We start from the raw sequence: 18,527 nt of genomic DNA on the forward strand, positions 1-18,527 counted from the left end.
CTCAGAGCAATGATGGCAAGAGGACATCAGGGTTCTGTAGTGGAAGATGAATAGATACATACATCTTTAATTCGGCACAATAGTTTATGTTTAAAGATTCACTTTTTGAATGCCGGAGGTGCTGAATATAAGGGCCATGTAGTCTTGATTCCACCACACGCCTCTTTTATCCACCATTAGACACTCCCTGTCCCTTTATATCAGTGATTCAAGTTCTTTTTTTATCCCCTATTTCTTTCTTTATTTGTTACTATTTTTCTGTCTTTCTTTCCCTCCTGCATCCCCTTTTGTGTTTTTTTCCTCTCTTTCTCAGCCAATGTCTGATAAATAAAAATAAGTGCATGTTCCCTAAAATTAGTGCCCGTTGTTTCCACTTGCAACCACTGGTTCAAAGGTTCAAGTATTGAGGGTGATAGTCACCCAATCTTACTCTACTAAAAAGATAAGCACGATCCCAGCACACTGGCACTGTCACAGAGAAGCTTAGACAGTATTTGCTGCAATGGCCTCAGGCTTAAAACCTTCTCCTACAACCTCATGAGTGAAGGTGTTCTCCTAGGACAGAGAGCAGTGCAACATAGTTAGGAAATGTCTAACGCAAATGTATGCATGTAGGAAAGTGGATTATTAGTAGTTGGGATATTCAGTTTCAGCTAGTTATAAGATCATAATCACTAACAGGTCCAGTCAAGTGTCAATAAATGTATCCTTGCTCAACCCTTGTTAGCTTGGCAAACAAGCAGTCTGGATTAAGTAAGAATATAGGTATGTGTAAAGCATTTAGGAGCACCAAAACAATAAATAAATAAAGGATACAAAACAATAAAAATCCAACACCAATTACCAACACCATAGAACATTTTTATCTTTAAAATTATACCCAAATGTCAAAAATCCAACGAAGGGACATGGAGATATGTCTTTTTAAAGATTAAATCAAAAACTGTGCATTTTAGTTTCCAAAAGTTTAAAGCCCCACTGGCAGCAATCCGTTCATGCTGAAGTGGAACAAAGTAAACGTTTTAGGCCCATCACGATGGAGCCTGGGTCCGATAGGCTAAGTGCCAGGTCTCGGTCTAAAGTTCACCTTCAGACTAAGTGCCTATTGTAGATCTTGGATGATGGGTTACTCCGTCCCAACGTTGACGGATATCCCATCCACCAAAATGTAAATCCTATAGGATATAATGGGATTTATATTTCAGCGGATGGGCTCTCCATCACTGTTGTGCCAAGATCTAAATCAGAACTTTAACCTTTTTCTTGGAGTTTTTTTCTCATCAATGGGCTCTTTGGCGGGTCATCAGGCTTCTTGGATGCAAAAATCAATTCGGTTCGGTGGCCTGCTGCTGCACGATGCATTGGTGAGCCTCTTGAATTATTTGCGCTTCATGTCGAAGGCAATGAGCTCCAGAGCTTTCAGCAGGTCAAACAGTGTGGTCAGGCTAATTCGTGAATCGATGCCCGCAGATTGACTCTCGACGTTGAGCCAGTCTCCTCCTGGAGATTTTCTGCAAAACTTTGCACAAAGTTTCTTTCTTTGAGAATATTGTAGTTTCTTGGTGGGGAAAATAAGTGTCCAGTAGCTCAGTTCAAGAGTTTTGAAACTCTGGAATACCTGTTGGGGCCAGGGCTCAATTTCGCACAATGCACAGGCCAGGACAAATCCAGTTGCAATTGGTCTGCTCGGGTGATCTTCTCTTTGTGCTTGCAGTTGACTTCTTCCAGCTGTGTTGTACATGTTGCTGATCAAGGAGTCCACACCTTTTCCTTTGGCTCAGGCACAGTCCATTCTTTTTGGAGCCTTAAGAGAGCAGCAATCCCAGTCCTTTTGAGCGCAAGCCTCCTGTGACTAAGGGTCCAGCAAGGCAGTCCTTTTTCTTCTTTTGCTCTAGGCGGAGTTCTGAAGAGCTTGGGCAGCTCTCCCATATTTATCCTCAAATTTGGGCTGCCAAAAGGGGGGTACCCTAACCAATAGGTTTAAAGTTACCTACCTCGGCTATGAACACTTCCTAAAAACTGTGGCATATTTTTTGACCCAGAATGCACTGTTGTCACAAAAATCAAAATGTAGAAATGTGTGTTATGTAATCCAACTCAAAGGTGTGGCTAACAACTCCTAGGTTCTCCTGACTTTGAAGGCCAGCTTATCTCCTGTCTCCTTCCCCTCCCTGGCTTCTTCAGGAAGCAAACCTCCTTCTAAATATGGCTGTATTGTTTCAGTCTCAGACCTCTTCACACCTACTGGAGGGGCAGCTTGGCTCAGTCTGTCGAAGGCTGACCAATCAGAAGAGGCTGCTAAAGGGAGGCTTTCAGTAACCTCAGAATAGTACATTTGACTTCTGTCTGTAATTGTTATAATAAATCCAACCTTGGAAAGGAATTGGATTTATTATACCCATTATTTTGAAACTTTGAATGATATTGCCAGATGGTACCCAAGCAAAGATAAACATTATTAAATGTAATAAGCCTTCTAATGCTAGTCTATTGAACTAGCATCACCACAATATGGAAAAACAACATTGAATGTTGTCCATACCAGGACATTTAAAATATATTTTATAGTGTCCCTGGTTTTCATAACAATGCACCCTATCCTTGGCACACCTATGGCAGACAATAGGAGTGACATATATGGTGTAAAGTAGTTTTGTAGGTACTTTTAATTCCAAAATCAGATTTGGGCATATTTGTATTTCACAACCAGCCTGCAAGGCAAACCTGGTTCTAAAATGACACCTGGCACCACAGCAGTTCACACCTAAGTGCATTAAATACATTGCGGTGTCTAAACTTACATGCCCTATTATATATCATGGACTTACAGGTAGGTTGTCTTGGCCAATTAGAATTATACCACTTACCATATACCTTTAGGGGACAAGGCACTGGCCCTGGGCCTGGTTAACCGAGCCCAGGGCACTTTCAGAGTCAGTAATCTCCAGCATTAGTTGCAAAAAATTGGGATTGACCAGGGCAACAAGGGCAACTTTCCTACTTGCCCCTCAAGCTCAAAGGTGATGGACAACTAGCCTACACCCTGGCAATCCTCTTCATCTAAGAGGAAAAACCTTAAAAGGCCATCTGCATTGGCATGGGGGGTCCCAGGTCTGTGATCCACTGTGAGGTCCATAGTCTGTAGGGAAATGGACCACCTTTACACTTTTGGGGTCTCCCACCCTCGTCTGAATTAGCCATCCAAGCGGCCTGAGGTCAGTTTGAACATGAGAGCACCAAATAGATATGGCCTCAGCTTCTTCAGGGAACAGACAACAGCAAAGGCTTCCCTCCCAATGGTACTTCATCTTTGCTCTCTGCTGCCTGCCAATTGGTTGATCTTGACCCTCTTCATTTACATGTGCCAGTACTACACAAATCCCTTGCTCTGAAGCATCTCTCTGAACAATAAACTCTGCATTGTAGTCAGGGAGCAATAGGACTTGAGCTGAATACATAGCCTCCTTCAGAGTTTTAATGGCTTCTGACACTCTTGAGTCAAAATTACCTTTTTGGGTTGCTTCTTTTAGGTAAGTAGTATCAGGAGAGACACAAATAGTCCCATAGTTCCTCATAAACCTCATGTAGTACCCAGTCAGGCCAAGAAAGGCCTTGAACTGTGTCTGGGTGTTAGGACCATTCTAATCCAGGATGGTGTAGATCTTGGGCTGGAGAGGTTGTACATTGCCTCCATCTACAAGGTGGCCTGAGTACACTACTGAACCTTTCTCTGTCTGCTTGCCTTGATAGTCTGACCTGCCTGCTACAGGGCCTGAAGCACTTCCCTCAGATGGACCAGGTGGTGTTCTTAGGTGGAACTGACTACAGGTATATCATACAGATAAGCTGAACTGAACGTTTCTGACCCCAAAGGGCATCACCTTTAACTAAAAGTTGCCCTCTCTGGTGGAAAATGCTGACCTCTCCTGTGCACGTGGGCTTAGAGCAATCTGCCAGTAACCTGAGGTAAACTCAAATGTATGCAGGTACTTTGTGGCCCCCTACCTTTCAATGAATTAATCAGCTCTCGGTTAAGGGAGGAGTGCTGGTCTTGGTGACTCCGGTCACCTCTGTATTCCAAACAAAGCCTCAATTCTTTCTTTCCCCCTTGAGGATTAGGCTTTGGCACCTATTCCACCGAACTGGCTAATGGAATGTCAGAGAGCTCAATTACCTGTAACTCTAGTACATTGGCTACTTCAGCCTTCGTGCTGCTTTTTACCTGGTTAGACAACCTGTACTGTCTGCATAGGTAGCCTGGAGAAATATACCAGGTAGGATCTGCTCTAAGGAAACCAGTTTGTCCAATACCATTGCCACACTGGCTCCTGTATCCCTCAGAGCCTCAAGCTCAGTCCGGTTGATCTTACACCTTTGCATGTACTTTTCCATGCTTGGAGGTAAGGGTTCCATGGTTGCAGCTTAAACCCCCCATGTATGCTAAGGTCACCTTTGAATACACTTTCCCCATCTCTGGGCATACCTCCACCCCACGCCTACACTAGCAATCACCTTGTACTGACCACCAGTGGGGGGCTTCTGTGGCAAAACTGTATTTCCCCTTTTGTGTCCTTACTGCAAACAATCATAACACAACTTCACACTTGTAGGGTCACACTTTCTTCCCTGATACCCTAAGTGGATTCGTTCAGGGAATTTCTACCTTGGGCTGTTTTTTTGGTGACCTTTTGAAGATTCCTTTTGGTTTTTATCTTTCATTACTGGGGGGTTGCCCTTGAGAGGGGACATAGCCTCCTTTCTTCCGATCACATTCCTGGTTGTTCTTGGTCATCCTGCTGTGAACCTACTATCTCAGTTCCATGGGACTAAACAGTTTAGAGTCAACTCAATACTGGTCCAACCTCTCTGAAAGGCAGTTAGCCAATATGTGTCCCTTTAGGAGCAAACTGTACAGCCCTCATAGTTATCTACCTTATTTACAGCCCTCCAGTGCCTTGACAGATAGATCTAAAAAGTCAATCCAGAACGCCTCAGCACGACTGATCCTAGACGTCCCCCGACGCAGCCACATCACACCCCACCTGAGAGGCCTGCACTGGCTCCCCGTCAACAAGAGGATCACCTTCAAACTCCTAATCCACGCACACAAAGCCCTACACAACGCTGGACCAGCTTACCTCAATGACTGACTCAGCTTCTACACCCCCACCCGCAGCCTCCGCTCTGCCAACTTCACCCTCGCCACAGTTCCACGCATCTGAAAATCCACAGCCGGCGGCAGATCCTTCTCCTACCTTGCCGCCAAGACATGGAACACTCTCCCCACCGACATACGGCAGACCCAGGACCTACTGGCTTTCAGAAGACTCCTCAAGACCTGGCTCTTCGATCAGTAGCGCCCCCCTCCCCTCAGCGCCTTGAGACCCTCACGGGTATGTAGAGCGCTTTACAAATGTAATGATTGATTGGGTACTGACTTTCTGGGTGTCCCTAAACTTCATTTTGTACTGCTCAGGGGTGAGACCAGATCTTCTGATCAAGCTCTGCTTCATATGGGGATATTATTCAGCTTCTTCTCGCTCTTGGGACAAGAGCCATTCTCTCACTGCTCCTGGAATCAGTTTCCACAGGGGAGAACTTCAGTACTGAGAGCTCACCCGCCTCATCTTAAGGGCCGTCCAAAAATCTGTAAGCTATTTGTCTATGTCGTTACCCTGCTAGTAATTAGAGACAATCCCCATGGGTAGTATTGGGTCACACCCATTACCCCTGGAGACTTCTGTTTCCTGCCACAATCTTCTTCTCTACAACCCCTTGGGATTTTCAGCTTCTCACGTGCCATTTGTTCTTGGGTAGGAACACCTTTTCTGCGTCTAGGGCTATATAAGCCAGCTGTGCCGCAAGGTCTCTTTCTCTGAGGCACAAATCTGGCTCACCTCCAGAGGATTCTATTCCCCCACTAGCTCTCAACATGGCGCTGATCACTTTGAGTGCAAAAAGGTGTTCTGCTTCCTCATCACTAAAGTCTATAGAGTCTTCCTCCCCCTGTCTTTCTAACTCTGGAGCTTCCTCTATGTTAGAGTGTTGATCCTTTAGCTGGGCTTCTTTCCAGGCCATTAGGGCCTTTATCAGCACTGTATTCCTGACATTAGAGGCCAATGGAAATCCAGTAGAGTAGCCCTACACAGGTCACTAAGCTCTGCTACTTGGAGAGTCAGTAGGCTAGCTAGATCAACCTCCATGATATCCCTTGAAATTAAAAACAAAAATTTTGCAAAAATGTAGGTTAGAGTCATTTAGAATTTTTATAGAAAATGAGTCCTTTATTAGTCTAATTTGAGGGTTTTAGGATGTGGCCGATGGGGTGCAGGCGGGGGCAGGAGACATGACCTTCTTTGAGGTGGGTCCTGCTTTACAGGAATTGAGGGTGTGGTCATGGAGTGCACCATTTTGACCCCCCATTTCTCCCAAGACCCCATCCTCCTGAGCACAGGTGATGCCTTGGACCCTCTGCTTGAGACAACTGCCTCATCTGGGCCACAGTGTGGCCTGGGGCTGGTTGACACGCCGCAGTCCAGCTACATGTGCCAAAGGAGGTGAGACTTCTGCACTGACCTAGTTACCTCCGACAAGACAGGAGTGAGAGGTGCTGGCAAGGAGGTGGCAGGCCCCCGGGGTGATCATGACACAAACGGCTTGAGAGTCAGACCTCGGAGGCTGCCGCTAGTTTCTTATTGTGAGGGGAACTTTTTCCCTTAGTCCCCCCTCCTGAGCACAGGTGCTGCTGTGGACTCCTCCTGTAGTGAGGTTATGGGATTAACTGCAGATATTGTTAAGTTAGCATTAGTTCGTATATGCTTGGCAGCCATTTTGCCAATTTTGCACGCATTGCCACATGACTTTATTCTCGTGAATAGTCTGCTGGTGCCTTTTCACATGAGAACTGTCTGCCTTTCACACATTCAGTTGTACACTGCGCTCCTCGTCTGCACAGCGTGTTCAAGGTTGAAAAACAATGTATGCTGATGATTCACTTTGGTCAGTCCCACGTCCATAGACACAACATAGAATACAGCTGCACTACTGAATGTCGAGTGCTTTTAATATGGCATTTCATGCATGAAAAGGCACTTGGAGAGATTCATTCCAACAAAGGAAATCTGTGCTTGTCCTGGAATGTAATTCCCTGCATTTAAACTTGGAGGTATCGGGTCCCCCTGACAAAGCCTAGAGGTCTTCTATAATTATAATAAACTCGCTCATAGCACGGGGAGGGTGGTAACACTTTGTAGTCCTGTTTCCACTATCATTATAATATGATTTCCCCTTTTGTGCTTTATGGAATTGTGACCATGCTGATTATATTGATTTTTTTAAAAATCTTTATTTGTCTGTTCCAAAACAAAAAAATAATACAACTTGACATTCAGCACATAAATGACAAATATTACGTTGCAAATTGTCACATGTAAAAACGTAATAGAGCCAAATCACATTGATACTAAAATATGGGAAAAGGAATCATACGACTATGCAGTGTATAATCCTAGAAATCAAGGCGTTGCTACAGTCATCAAGAGTGAGATCCCTACAAGCGACATTTTAGAAACAACATCCACTATGACAAACCTGCCATCCTTGTCTGCGATACACTGCGTTAGAGCAAAGGGGACACGTTTATGAATACATATTGCAACCCCTCTGGAATATGTGCTGTAGCAGGAGAAGTATCGATGAGTTCCCCAGCTTCTGGCAACCTGTGCGGTATTTGCAGGGGACAGATGCGTTTCTTGGAAAAAAACTATATCAATCCTGTGTCTGGAAATATAATTGAGGACCTGTTTACATTTCTTAGATGTTATTCAGCCCACGAACATTCCAGGACATTATCGATAGCTCAGAAGGTCCGAGTTGCAATCCTAACTTGGCCATGAGGTAATGCTAGCATAAAATGAATTAAACAGTGAATAGCTTGTTTCCCATTCTAAGAATTGACAAATATGGCAACATGTGAGAATAAGTCTATACCTCTCCAAACCCCCCCACCACCCCACTCCCATCCTCTTATGAACCTTCAAGAGGAAAACCCCGTACCCTATCACAAGAAGACCAAACGTTGCACATGTTGTACTATCATTGCACACGCTATAGAGTCCTGCAAAAACAAAGAAGGTAATGGCATGTGCCATGGGGTGCGGCAACGCCACGACACTCGGGGGAACCAACCAATTAAATATGAATGAACCTTTGGTGAATACTATCTAATAGGACACAAATCAGTCGACACTGAAATCATGTGAGTACATCAACCTGGGCCATCGCCCGAAAATAGTTCAACGCTGTGCTGGGAGTCACTCCGTCCTGGAGAAGGCGCTCTGGAATCGTTGTTGGATTGGGAACCCTGCTTTTTATAGGTCCGACAAAACTCCTGTGCTTCCAAATATGCGGACTCAGCCGGCTACCTCGACCTTAAGGCGCGCCGGGTACAGCATCCCGTATTTGAGGCCAAGATTCCTCAGGGTGGCCTTAACTCCTGTAAACTTTCGTCGCGCTTCTTGTACCATGAAGGTGAAATCCGGATAGAAGGAGAGAGCGTTACCTTGCCATTTTATCTCACCTTTATCACGGGCAGCTCGAAGAGCTGAATCTCGGTCTCTAAAGTTCATGATCCTGGCGATTATGTGATGCGGTGGGAGACCCGGCCGGGGCCGAGGACCCAGTGAGCGGTGGGCACGCTCAACCACGAACCCCTGGGTGAATGTTTCCCTTCCGAACAAGATAATGAGCAGAGTCTCGACAAACTCGTCCATTCTGCCAGTCTGGGTCGTCTCCGTAATTCCCAAAATACAAACATTATTGCGTCGTCCGCGCGCCTCAAGGTCCTCGTTTTTAATGGCCACACCCTTTAGGATTTTCTCGACATGTTCGAGACGCTTTAATGACTTATTGGCTGCATCTTCCACATCGGCGACCCGAGATTCCACGACGTCGAGACGATGGTCGTGGGCTTGGACTTTGGACCCCATGTCCGCCAGTTTCTGCTCCAAGGTGTCAAATCTACTATCTAGCGCTTTGAAGCCTGCCCGCACTTCGCCCATCGTGGCCGTTACCAGAGAGGTGGAGTCTGCTTAAGCGGGGGGGCCTCCGCGCCGGACGAGGATCCAGGGGGGGCATCGGTAGCAAGCAGGGGGGTCTTGTCGAAGCTCAGCTTCCTCTGGTTCAGGTCTCTTTTCCCCATGGCGGCTCATGTATCGATGGGAATGGTAAGATGGACCAGAGAGCACACTCTTTCAGGCGCTGGTCAGGCAGAGAACAATGCAGGCAGAGCGATGGCGGGCAAAAGTGAGTAGGGATCCCTTCCACTGGTCTACTGACCAGCCCTATGACAGCTTGGAGGGTTCAAGCAGGGCATCTCAGTATAGGGCTCAGGGGAGCAACAAGCCCCACACCTGTTGTGGAACACGGTCAGTCCACACACGTGGCAGGGTATGGCACCGAGGAATGTGAGAGTCAATAGTGGGCCCCTGACACAACTGGGAAGCGGGGAGCCCAGCGCCTCTCAACTGCCTCAGGCAGTGGGTCCAGACTCCTGCCCCTAGAAGGGATGCCCGCTTATCTTGTGGCGGAAATTGTGGTTTGGGCCGTGTAATTAGGCCCGCAGTGCTGCTTCGAGCATCACAATCAGCGCCAGCGTGGAGGCTCAGAGGGATGGCGGGGCCACCTGGGCCGGTGCGGCGCACACCCCAAAGGCACCCGGTCCAGCCCGCTAGTCCTCCCGCCGTGCCCGGGACACCCGCGCCAACACCCCAAGCCCAACTGGGTAGTCCACAAATCGAGCCCCCGGCTCCGGCCTACTTACCCGGCCCGCAGACCAAGGCGCCCACCAGAGCCGGGAGTCTAAAGCCGCCCCCCCTATTCAGGCCCGGGGAGCAGGCGAGCGGGCCCCCAGCGCCCGAGAGAACCCAAGGTCAGCCAGAGAATCCCCGGCGTAGCACTCACCTTCCGGCCGTGTGCAGGCAGGGAGAGCGCTAGGGGGGTGGCGCTCGATCTCCTCCGCCGATGTCGACTCTCCGGACGCCTCTGGGCCTGGCACAAACGTCGGATGACAGCGAATCGCTGCAGCTGTAGGATGGGGTGAATTTGCGGGGATTAGGTTAAAGTATCACCACAGGATGGACAGGATTGGTCTCCCGAGCGCCGGAGCTTTAATCGGAGGCGGCCATCTTAGTCTCCTCCGTGGCCACGCCCCATGCTGATTATATTGTTATTATGCATTTTGCTGCTAGTATTGGCTTGTGTACTGCATTATAGAGCACGTTAGTTAAAATAAACATTGTAAACTATACCGTGTCTCTGTTTACTCATGTTGTGGACAAGTATGAGTGTTTGAACGAAAGAGTGTTTTTCTTCCCGCGATTTCTGAGAGGGTTGCAGTGATATGTTCTAGGATGTCTAATCATTGGTAGCTTTGCTGTAGTACAGAGAACAAATGAGACACTATAGCTAGTCGGAGTGGGGTTCTGGGCACTGAGGTGGGTTTTCTGGTACACCACTAAACACTGAGGTCCTGGTTTCCTGTGCATAGTTCTGTGTATGCGCAGAATCCCTGAAACACTCCACTGGGGGCCACTATTTCTGGTTGGCCCGTGGTGCAGCCTGGGCTCATGCGCTGAGGGAGATGAAACTCGACCCCTGTATCAGCCCCTTTGCCTCCCACAAGACACAGGCAGCATATAGTGGTAAAGATGTTGCAGGCCCCGGGGTGAACTGTGATCCAAATAAATCGGGCAGTGATTCTCAGAGGCCATCTCTATTGACTGATGGTGTGGTGAGTTTTGGTTTTTCCCTCATCCTCCTTCTGTGCCTAATTCTTGGTGTCTTAGTATAGCCCTTCCAGTGTGTTGGCATATGACCCCATTGGGAGATCATGCTGGTAGAGGGTATTCCAGTGGTAGAGGTGGCCAGGCCAGTGCTTGGTGTAGTTTGCAGCAATGTGCCCCACCCCCGCTCTGCTCCTGGACCTCTTGGCTTTTCTCTTGGGCCTTCCTAGAAAGTCTGATATTGTCGCATATGAAGAATTCCTTGGGTTGTGACTGCTTGTGCTGCGTCCTATGCTAGGTCACTGCGGGGGTAAGGCGGGTCAGTTGTGGTGATGCATTCTGCAGTGGCAGGGCTGCTGTGGCCACTGCTGCCCTCATCATCATGGCAAAAGACAAGGCCTCCTCAGCACCAAACAAAGCTCTCTAGGCAAAGACATCCAACTCTGGGCCCTCCTCTGTCTCTGTGGCATGCAGACAGAATGTCAGAATCCAGACAATGCTGCACCCCTGTCAGCTATTACTCAGTCGCTAGTTAAGCTAGAGGCTAAATTGTAGCAGTGGGCACCAATGTTAACTTGCTCTGCCAATCAATCAATCAATCAATCAGGGGTTTATGAAGCGCACTACTCACCCATGAGGGTCTCAAGACGCTTAGGGAATCTTAGGAAAGATGATCTTAGGAAAGATGTCAAGTGCATTGTGGAAGCCAAAATGAGGGTCTCTGGTGTGGAAGACTCAGCTAATACCTTATAACAGAGGGTGACAAAACTTACTGCTGTGACCAGTGAGCTGACGGCGAGAGTAGAGGATGAGGAGGGCTGGGCTCATTGTAAAAACATGAGGGTTGTGGGCTTCCCTGCTTCCCTGTGGAGTGTGAGGGACCAATGGTATGTTCAATTATGCCCTCGGAGGCCCTGTCTTCCCGCTTCATCATCGAGCTGGCTTAAAGAGCGTTAGAGTGGCACTCTCTTTCCCCGGCTTGTCCCCAGCCTGTTATTGCAAAGCTCTTAAATGATATGACAGGGACATTATCCTCAAACATGCCCTGCTCCAAGATAAAATTACGGACCATTCTTAAACCATCAGGATCTTCCCAGAATACACCGGGATAGTGCAGCAGATTATCCTTCCTAACAGCAAAACAATGCCTCTGTGAGCTCTATATTCAGCACATGGCAGTTCTAAAACATGCTAGAATGGTGAGTGCAGATTTTTCACTACTTAAGGAGACCCACCTCCTTGGTAGCAAGGTCCCAGTTTGGCACAAGTAATTTTTTTTACTCTGGGTTCACTAGGGGATCCAGGGCTGAAAGCATTCTGATAAAAAATAATGTTTCATTCCAGCATTTTAAAAAGTGGGTGGACCAGCAGGGTGGATAATATAGGCGTACCAGGAGTGCAATATAGAAAATCTCTCACATTTCATAGAATATACACCCTCCCCCCTCATCCAGTCTTTTGTAGACCTGATAACAAGATTATGGGGCGAACTTCCCAGTTGGGTCATAATATTGGGGGGTAAATAAAATGACATCATGGACTACTCACTAAACCAGTGGTGCCCGCATGGGCCGCCCACGGAGAATGGGAAAACCCACCTGGCTACTTTGGCAACTGCTTTGGGTCTGGTTGATGTCTGGAGGACGTATCATTGTTCCAGAGGGGTTATACATTGTTCTTCACCTGGAGGATTTTCTTTTACCACATTGACACCATGTCCTGGGACAGGAAAGTTCCGAACACTTCTCAGTGGCCATTTAACTCCCGTTAAGCTGTCGATGCCCGGCTTTCTGCTGGCACCTTTTACATTAAAATTTACAAACACCAGAATATTGATTTCACATAGAGCCCTCCTTTGAGGAATATTTTGCACATAACGTTGGCTCAGTGACATACCATGCAACTCCATAGGAGGTTTTGAAGCCTACACTGCAGGGGGTTATTCTAGAGGGGAGCAGCAGCATGAGGCACAGGACTCGGTGGTTCTTGAATCCCGAATGATGGATCTGGATGCATAGAGTGGCCCGGATGATGGGCAGATCATGTGTACACAATTGGGTCTTCTACCACAACAATATCAGCAGACTTTGCTGGGAGAAGCCAAACAGTCCTGGCAGGGGCCAAGAACCGGATATATCAAAAGGAAGATAAGTTGAGTAAAATGCTACATAGAGTATGCCAAGGTACTTATTGTTCATCCTCTATCCCTCCTATTGAGCCTGTCAGGCACATTACTCACTGATCCCAGAGCGATAGCTTGCAGTTTTGCTTCCCATTTTGAAGGCGTGTACACTTAAAAGTAGGTTGTGTCCCGGAAGCAGATAGTAGACTTTGTGCAAGGGGGAACATCGTTTACAACTAAACTTTTACCACGCACTACCGTTACAACGCAGGAATTACAACAAAAGTCGTTACAACAACTTTCGCTGGAGGGCGCTGTTGGATAGGGAATAGTTTAATTTTCTATCCAACACCTTCCCTACTATCCACGGGGACTGGAGTTGGAATAGGAAATTAAACTATTCCACTATCCAGCGCCCCCCAACGCAAGTCGTTGTAACGACTTGCGTTCTAATACCTGCGTTGTAAAGGCATGCGTGGTAAAAACATGCGTTGAAACGTCATACAACCTTGTGCAAGCCTTTCTCTTTAAATCCCTCTTGTCTGTAGACTTTGACTTTCTCGAGGGTAAGCTTACTGTGGAGTAACGTTCGTCGGCCCTGGTGGTGCTGCGTCCAGGAAGGTGGTGGACAAGTGATCTAATAATTAGACTTGCTATCTCTCTTATTGCTAGAATATGGGTGGGCGGTAGGGTGGGACTGAGCGTGCAGGTATTTACTTTTGTTAAGGCCTTTCTTCCTTATTTTTTTTTTATGTATGGCAGCCTCCCAGGCCATGTGCACATTTTCAATTTCAAAATCAATAAACTTTGTTTAAAAAAATTATATTAGTCCACAATAAAAATCTAATTTTCTTTTTGCAGACTGTCAATTTAGAGGATTTCTAATTGTCCCACTCAAATATGGAGTGGTGTTACTAAATACAAATTCTGGAACCCACCACGGTGCACTAAAAGTAGGAAAGTGGATTACTTGTAGGTACTCACCTTCAGCTAGTACTAATACCACTATCACTAATAGGTTCAGTCATGTCTCAACAAATTAATCCTTGCTCAACCCCAACTTGCCAAAAAAGCAGTCAGGTTTCACTTAGGAGAAAGGGATGTGTAAAGTATTTATTATCACCAAATCAGTAAATAAGTAAAAGACATACAACAATACAAATCCAACACCAATGCATAATATTAGATAGTAAAATTATCTTTAAAATTAGAACAAAATGACAAACATCCAATAAACCAAACCGGATATATGAATGTTTAACATAAATTGTGCATTCTAGCTCCAACAAGCTTAATGCTCCACTCACGGCGATATAGTTGGGCTGCTGCCAGAAAAAGTTAAAGTTTTAGGCTGATAGCAATGGAGCATGGGTCAGATAGGCTCAGCGCTAGGTCCTGGTCAAAAGTTTACTTTCAAACTTGGGGCCTGATTACAATCTTGGGGGACAGGTTACTCCATGAAAAAGGTGATGAATATTTCATCCAATGAAATGTAAATCCCATAGGATATAATGATATTTATATGTCAGTGGGCAGGACATCCGTATCTGTTGTGACGGAGTTATCTGTTTGCCAAGATCATAATAAGGCCCTTAGTTTTTACTTAGAGCTTATCTTTTGTCAATGGGCTTATTGGCAGTCCTCTGTCATCTCTTATCCAAAGTTTGATTTAAACATGGTGGCCTGCTGGAGAGTGATATCTGTGTGAGTATCTGGAAGCCTTTGTCCTCGAAGTCGATGGTAAGGAGCTCCAAAGCTTAAAGTGAGAAAAACCAGCACAGTCAAGCTAAGTCTTGAGTCGATGATGGCAGCTTGACTTTCAATGTCGAGTCGGCCTCTTCCTGTAGCTTTTCTACAAAACGTTTCTTTTTTTGCAGATCGTGCAGTGTCTTGGTTCCTGTGGGGTAAATAATTGTCTACTACTAAATCCAAGAGGTCAGAGGCACTGGATTGTCTCAGGGGGCTAGGACTCAATTTCCTACAATGCAACCACAACAAATCTAGTTCCAACTGGTCAGATGGGGTGATCCTATTTCCGGATTTGCAGGTGACTGCTTCCAGCTCAGTTGCACCTGTTTCTGATCAGGGAGTCTACTCCCTTACTTTTGGGTCAGACACAATGGTGTCTTTGTGAAGCCTTGAGAGTGCAGCAGGTGCAGTTCTTTTGAGTGGAAGCCTTCTGTGGTGCAGTCCAAGACTCCAGCAGGACAGTCCTTCTTCTTCTTTTGTTCCAAGCAGTGTTCTGAAGAACTCCTGCAGCTCTCCCATATTTATCCTACATTCTGGGCTACCAAGAGGGTAGGACAATGCAACCAATATGGGTAAAGTTACCTCCCTCTGCTATGACCACTTTCTGCAAAGTGTGGCATATTTGTGACCCACAATGCACAGTTTTCATTAAAATCAAAATTAGAATATCTGTCCTTCATGTGTGTGTCTGTATAATCTAACCCAAAGGTGTGATTAGCAACTCACTACACTCACCTTCCAGTGCCTGCCCTAAACTAATTAGGGGGTCTCGGTCCTGTGGTATCTGTTCCCTTGCCTTTGAAGTCCAGCACCATTCATCCCGCTAGCTTCTCCAGAAAGCAAGTCCCCTCCCACCAAATACCTATATTGTTCCAGCCCCAGGTCTCCTCACTCCTTCTCAGGGTTGTAGCTTAGCTCAGGCTGCTGCAGGGCTGCTTTAGGTGACCTCAGGCTAGTAAGCTCTAAAACTACATTCCTGTAATTGTTATACTAAATCCGATGTTGGCAAGTTGTCGTATTTATTGTAGCAATCATTTTGATACTTTGAATGAATTTGCTATATAGCACCCAATATAGCCTTTATTAAGGTCAATAGATCCTTCCCATGCTCGCCTATGGGGCTAGCAGTATTGCAATAGAGAAATGTTTTTTCATGTGTGTTCTCTATCAGGACATATAAAACTTATTTCAAATAGTCTCTGATTTTCATAACAATGCACCCTACAATTTATTTCCAAAGTCAAATGTAGACATAGTATTATTTTAAAACCAGCCTGCAAGGCAGGCCTGGCTCTAAAATGACACCAAACACCACAGTAGTGCACACCTAGGTGCATTAAGGCCACTGGGGTCTCTAACCTACATGCTGTGCCCTATACTAGGGACTTACAGGTAGGTTGTCTTGGCCAATTAGAATTACACCAATTACCGTATACCTTTAAAGGACAGAGCACTGACCCAGGGCCAAATTAGCAGAGCCCATTGCACTTTCATAGTCAGTAACCACCAGCATCTGTCAATCAAAAATGGGGTGATAAGGGGAAAAAGCCGGACTTTCCTACAATGCATGAGTAAGTTTACCAGATGACTCCATGTCCTGGATTTACCTTTTACAAAATCATAGTAATATAATATATGTAATCCTGCTGATTTAGAGAATACAAATTGATGAATGAACGAGGCTGCCAAATGACAGTCAAAACTGCAGCATTATGACCTTGGTAACATATGTTTTAGAGGTGGATGTGCCACTCAAAGCTCAAGCCAAGCTCGAATCAAATGCTTAGCTTTCTCTCAGACCAGAGTCCTCTGGCAACCTCAAGCCCAAAACTAGATGAGTTTTCATAGAAGGGGATGTGGCCTGGTGGCTAAAATCTTGTTAACCCAAGCAAAAGTCTGTGCGCTGACAAAAAGAACAGGTAAAGTAGTTTGTATCTGAAGTGCTCTTCTGTCCTTGGGCAAGGTTTCTGGTATTTAAAAGTGCCAAAATAAAATGTGGATATTCCCTGTCTCTAAAACTCTAATCTCATTCTCGAAGACCTACGGTCAAAGCATTAACCTTTGGGGGCAGAAAGAGAAACCAATATAGTGATTGAATTGCAGGGTGTGAAACAGAAATATATGGGATGCTTCCCTACTTGGACAAATTGTGTAATCCTAGGCAAATATTTTATTTCACCGAGCACACATTTTATTTTATTATCACATATGGGAGTCAGGTATACTATATTCATGAAAATTAACTTGCCTCTTATTTTACTAAAAACAATTTGCATGAGAATTTGCATTTCTCAGTTCTTGTGTAAAAACTCCCACTTTTAATTAATACTTTAATAAATGCTTTTTTAGGAACAGAGAGATCAATGGATCGGTTGTGACCAGGATTAGAGGCCTGGCAGCTCCAATCAGTGGGGCACATCTTCAAGTGATCTCTGGTGCCAGGTTCAGCACTTACCTTTAAATACCTTCCGTTGTACACGCAGCCACAGTCGTTCATGGGCACGCAACTGTTCCCATCAAAAAAGAAGCCATCATCACATTCACATCCCTCAAAACACCCTTTGGTGCACGTGGACCCTCCAGCAAGAAGAGCGCAGCTGAGGGAACAAGTCGACGTGCAGAGCAAGTAACGGCTCCTGGGACCACAGGTAAACGCTGCAGGGCAAAACGAAAATAAAATGGAAAATAATTGTTACCAGCCTTCTGCAAAACCATATCGGGTCATACTTCTTCAGAATATCTTTTTCTGAATTATTATTAAAATCACAGACACCTGCCCCTGTTATTGACGTGCGTCACCTGATACAACAAAGATATATCCATCCGTTAAATTCTTAAAGGAACAGGCATTGACAAATACCAATACGTCAGCTAGTCGATGCCAGTTTTCTGGCTCGATCAATGCTTGACGTTTTTTGGTTATATTTTTGGAAAACCTTTTTGTTGGGGAGCTTCTAGGCACCCTATCAGCATTTTTTTTAAATGACCTAAAGTAAAAATATACTGTTGATCATAAAAAGCACACATTGCCACAGTAGTCCTCAGCACTGAAAGAAACTGCTTTGAATGTGGGTGAGCTGCTTCTGAAAGGGCAGAGTTTTGTCCCTTATAATGAAGTTAGCCAATGGCTGAAGGTAACTGATCCACTGCCTCATGCGGTATGGTGTAATGGGCAGAAGAAAAGGCATTGGCAAAACCAATAGGTCTAACCTTTGTAATATCTATTGTTTTTTTGGAGTGGAGTGGCACAGAGTAGAGAGGCATTGAGTGGAGTGGCAGAGAACGGATTGGCATCAAATGGAGAGGAGTGGTAGTGAGTAGAGTGGATTTGAGTGAAGTATTATTGAGTGGAGGATATTGGAGTTGAGTGGAGTGGCAAAGTAGAGTTGCATGGATTGGAGTGGCACTAAGTCTAGTAGCACTGAGCAAAGTGCCATTGAGTGAAGTGGCATTGAATGGAGTGGCACTGTGAGGCGTGGCATTGAAGAAAGTGGCAATTAGTGGAGCAGCAATGAGCAGAGAGGCATTGAGTGGAGTTCAGTGGCACTGAGTGGAGTGGTACTGAATGTAGTGTAGAGGAGTGACATTGAGTGGCATTGAGTGTAGTGAAGTGACATTGAATGGAGTGGAGTGGCATTGAGTTGAGTGACTTCGAGTGAAGTGGCATTGAGTGGAGTGGCATGAAGTTTAGTGGAGTGGCACTGAGCGCAATGGAGTAGAGTGGAGTAGTGTCAATTGAAGTGGCCCTAATTGGAGTGGAGTGTTGTGGAGTAGAGCTGAGTTAAGTGAAGTGGTGTTGTGTGGAGTTGCGTGAAATGAGTTGGGTGGCATTGAGTGGGGTGGAGGGAAGCAGCATTGGGAGCCAGGTTTGAATG

General features: G+C 45.9%; 1 protein-coding gene across 1 annotated transcript in view; it reads right to left on the bottom strand.

Moving 5' to 3' along the window:
• The window catches only part of LOC144769650 (IgGFc-binding protein-like), a 573,708-nt gene that overhangs the window by 85,198 nt on the left and 469,983 nt on the right, over positions 1-18,527 (bottom strand). The window contains exon 16 of the mRNA XM_078653825.1: positions 17,108-17,307. Coding sequence (XP_078509951.1) covers positions 17,108-17,307 — 200 coding nt within the window. The remainder of the gene's footprint in view (positions 1-17,107; positions 17,308-18,527) is intronic.

This window comes from Lissotriton helveticus, chromosome 7 (genome assembly GCF_964261635.1).
Source record: "Lissotriton helveticus chromosome 7, aLisHel1.1, whole genome shotgun sequence".
NCBI lineage: Eukaryota > Metazoa > Chordata > Amphibia > Caudata > Salamandridae > Lissotriton > Lissotriton helveticus.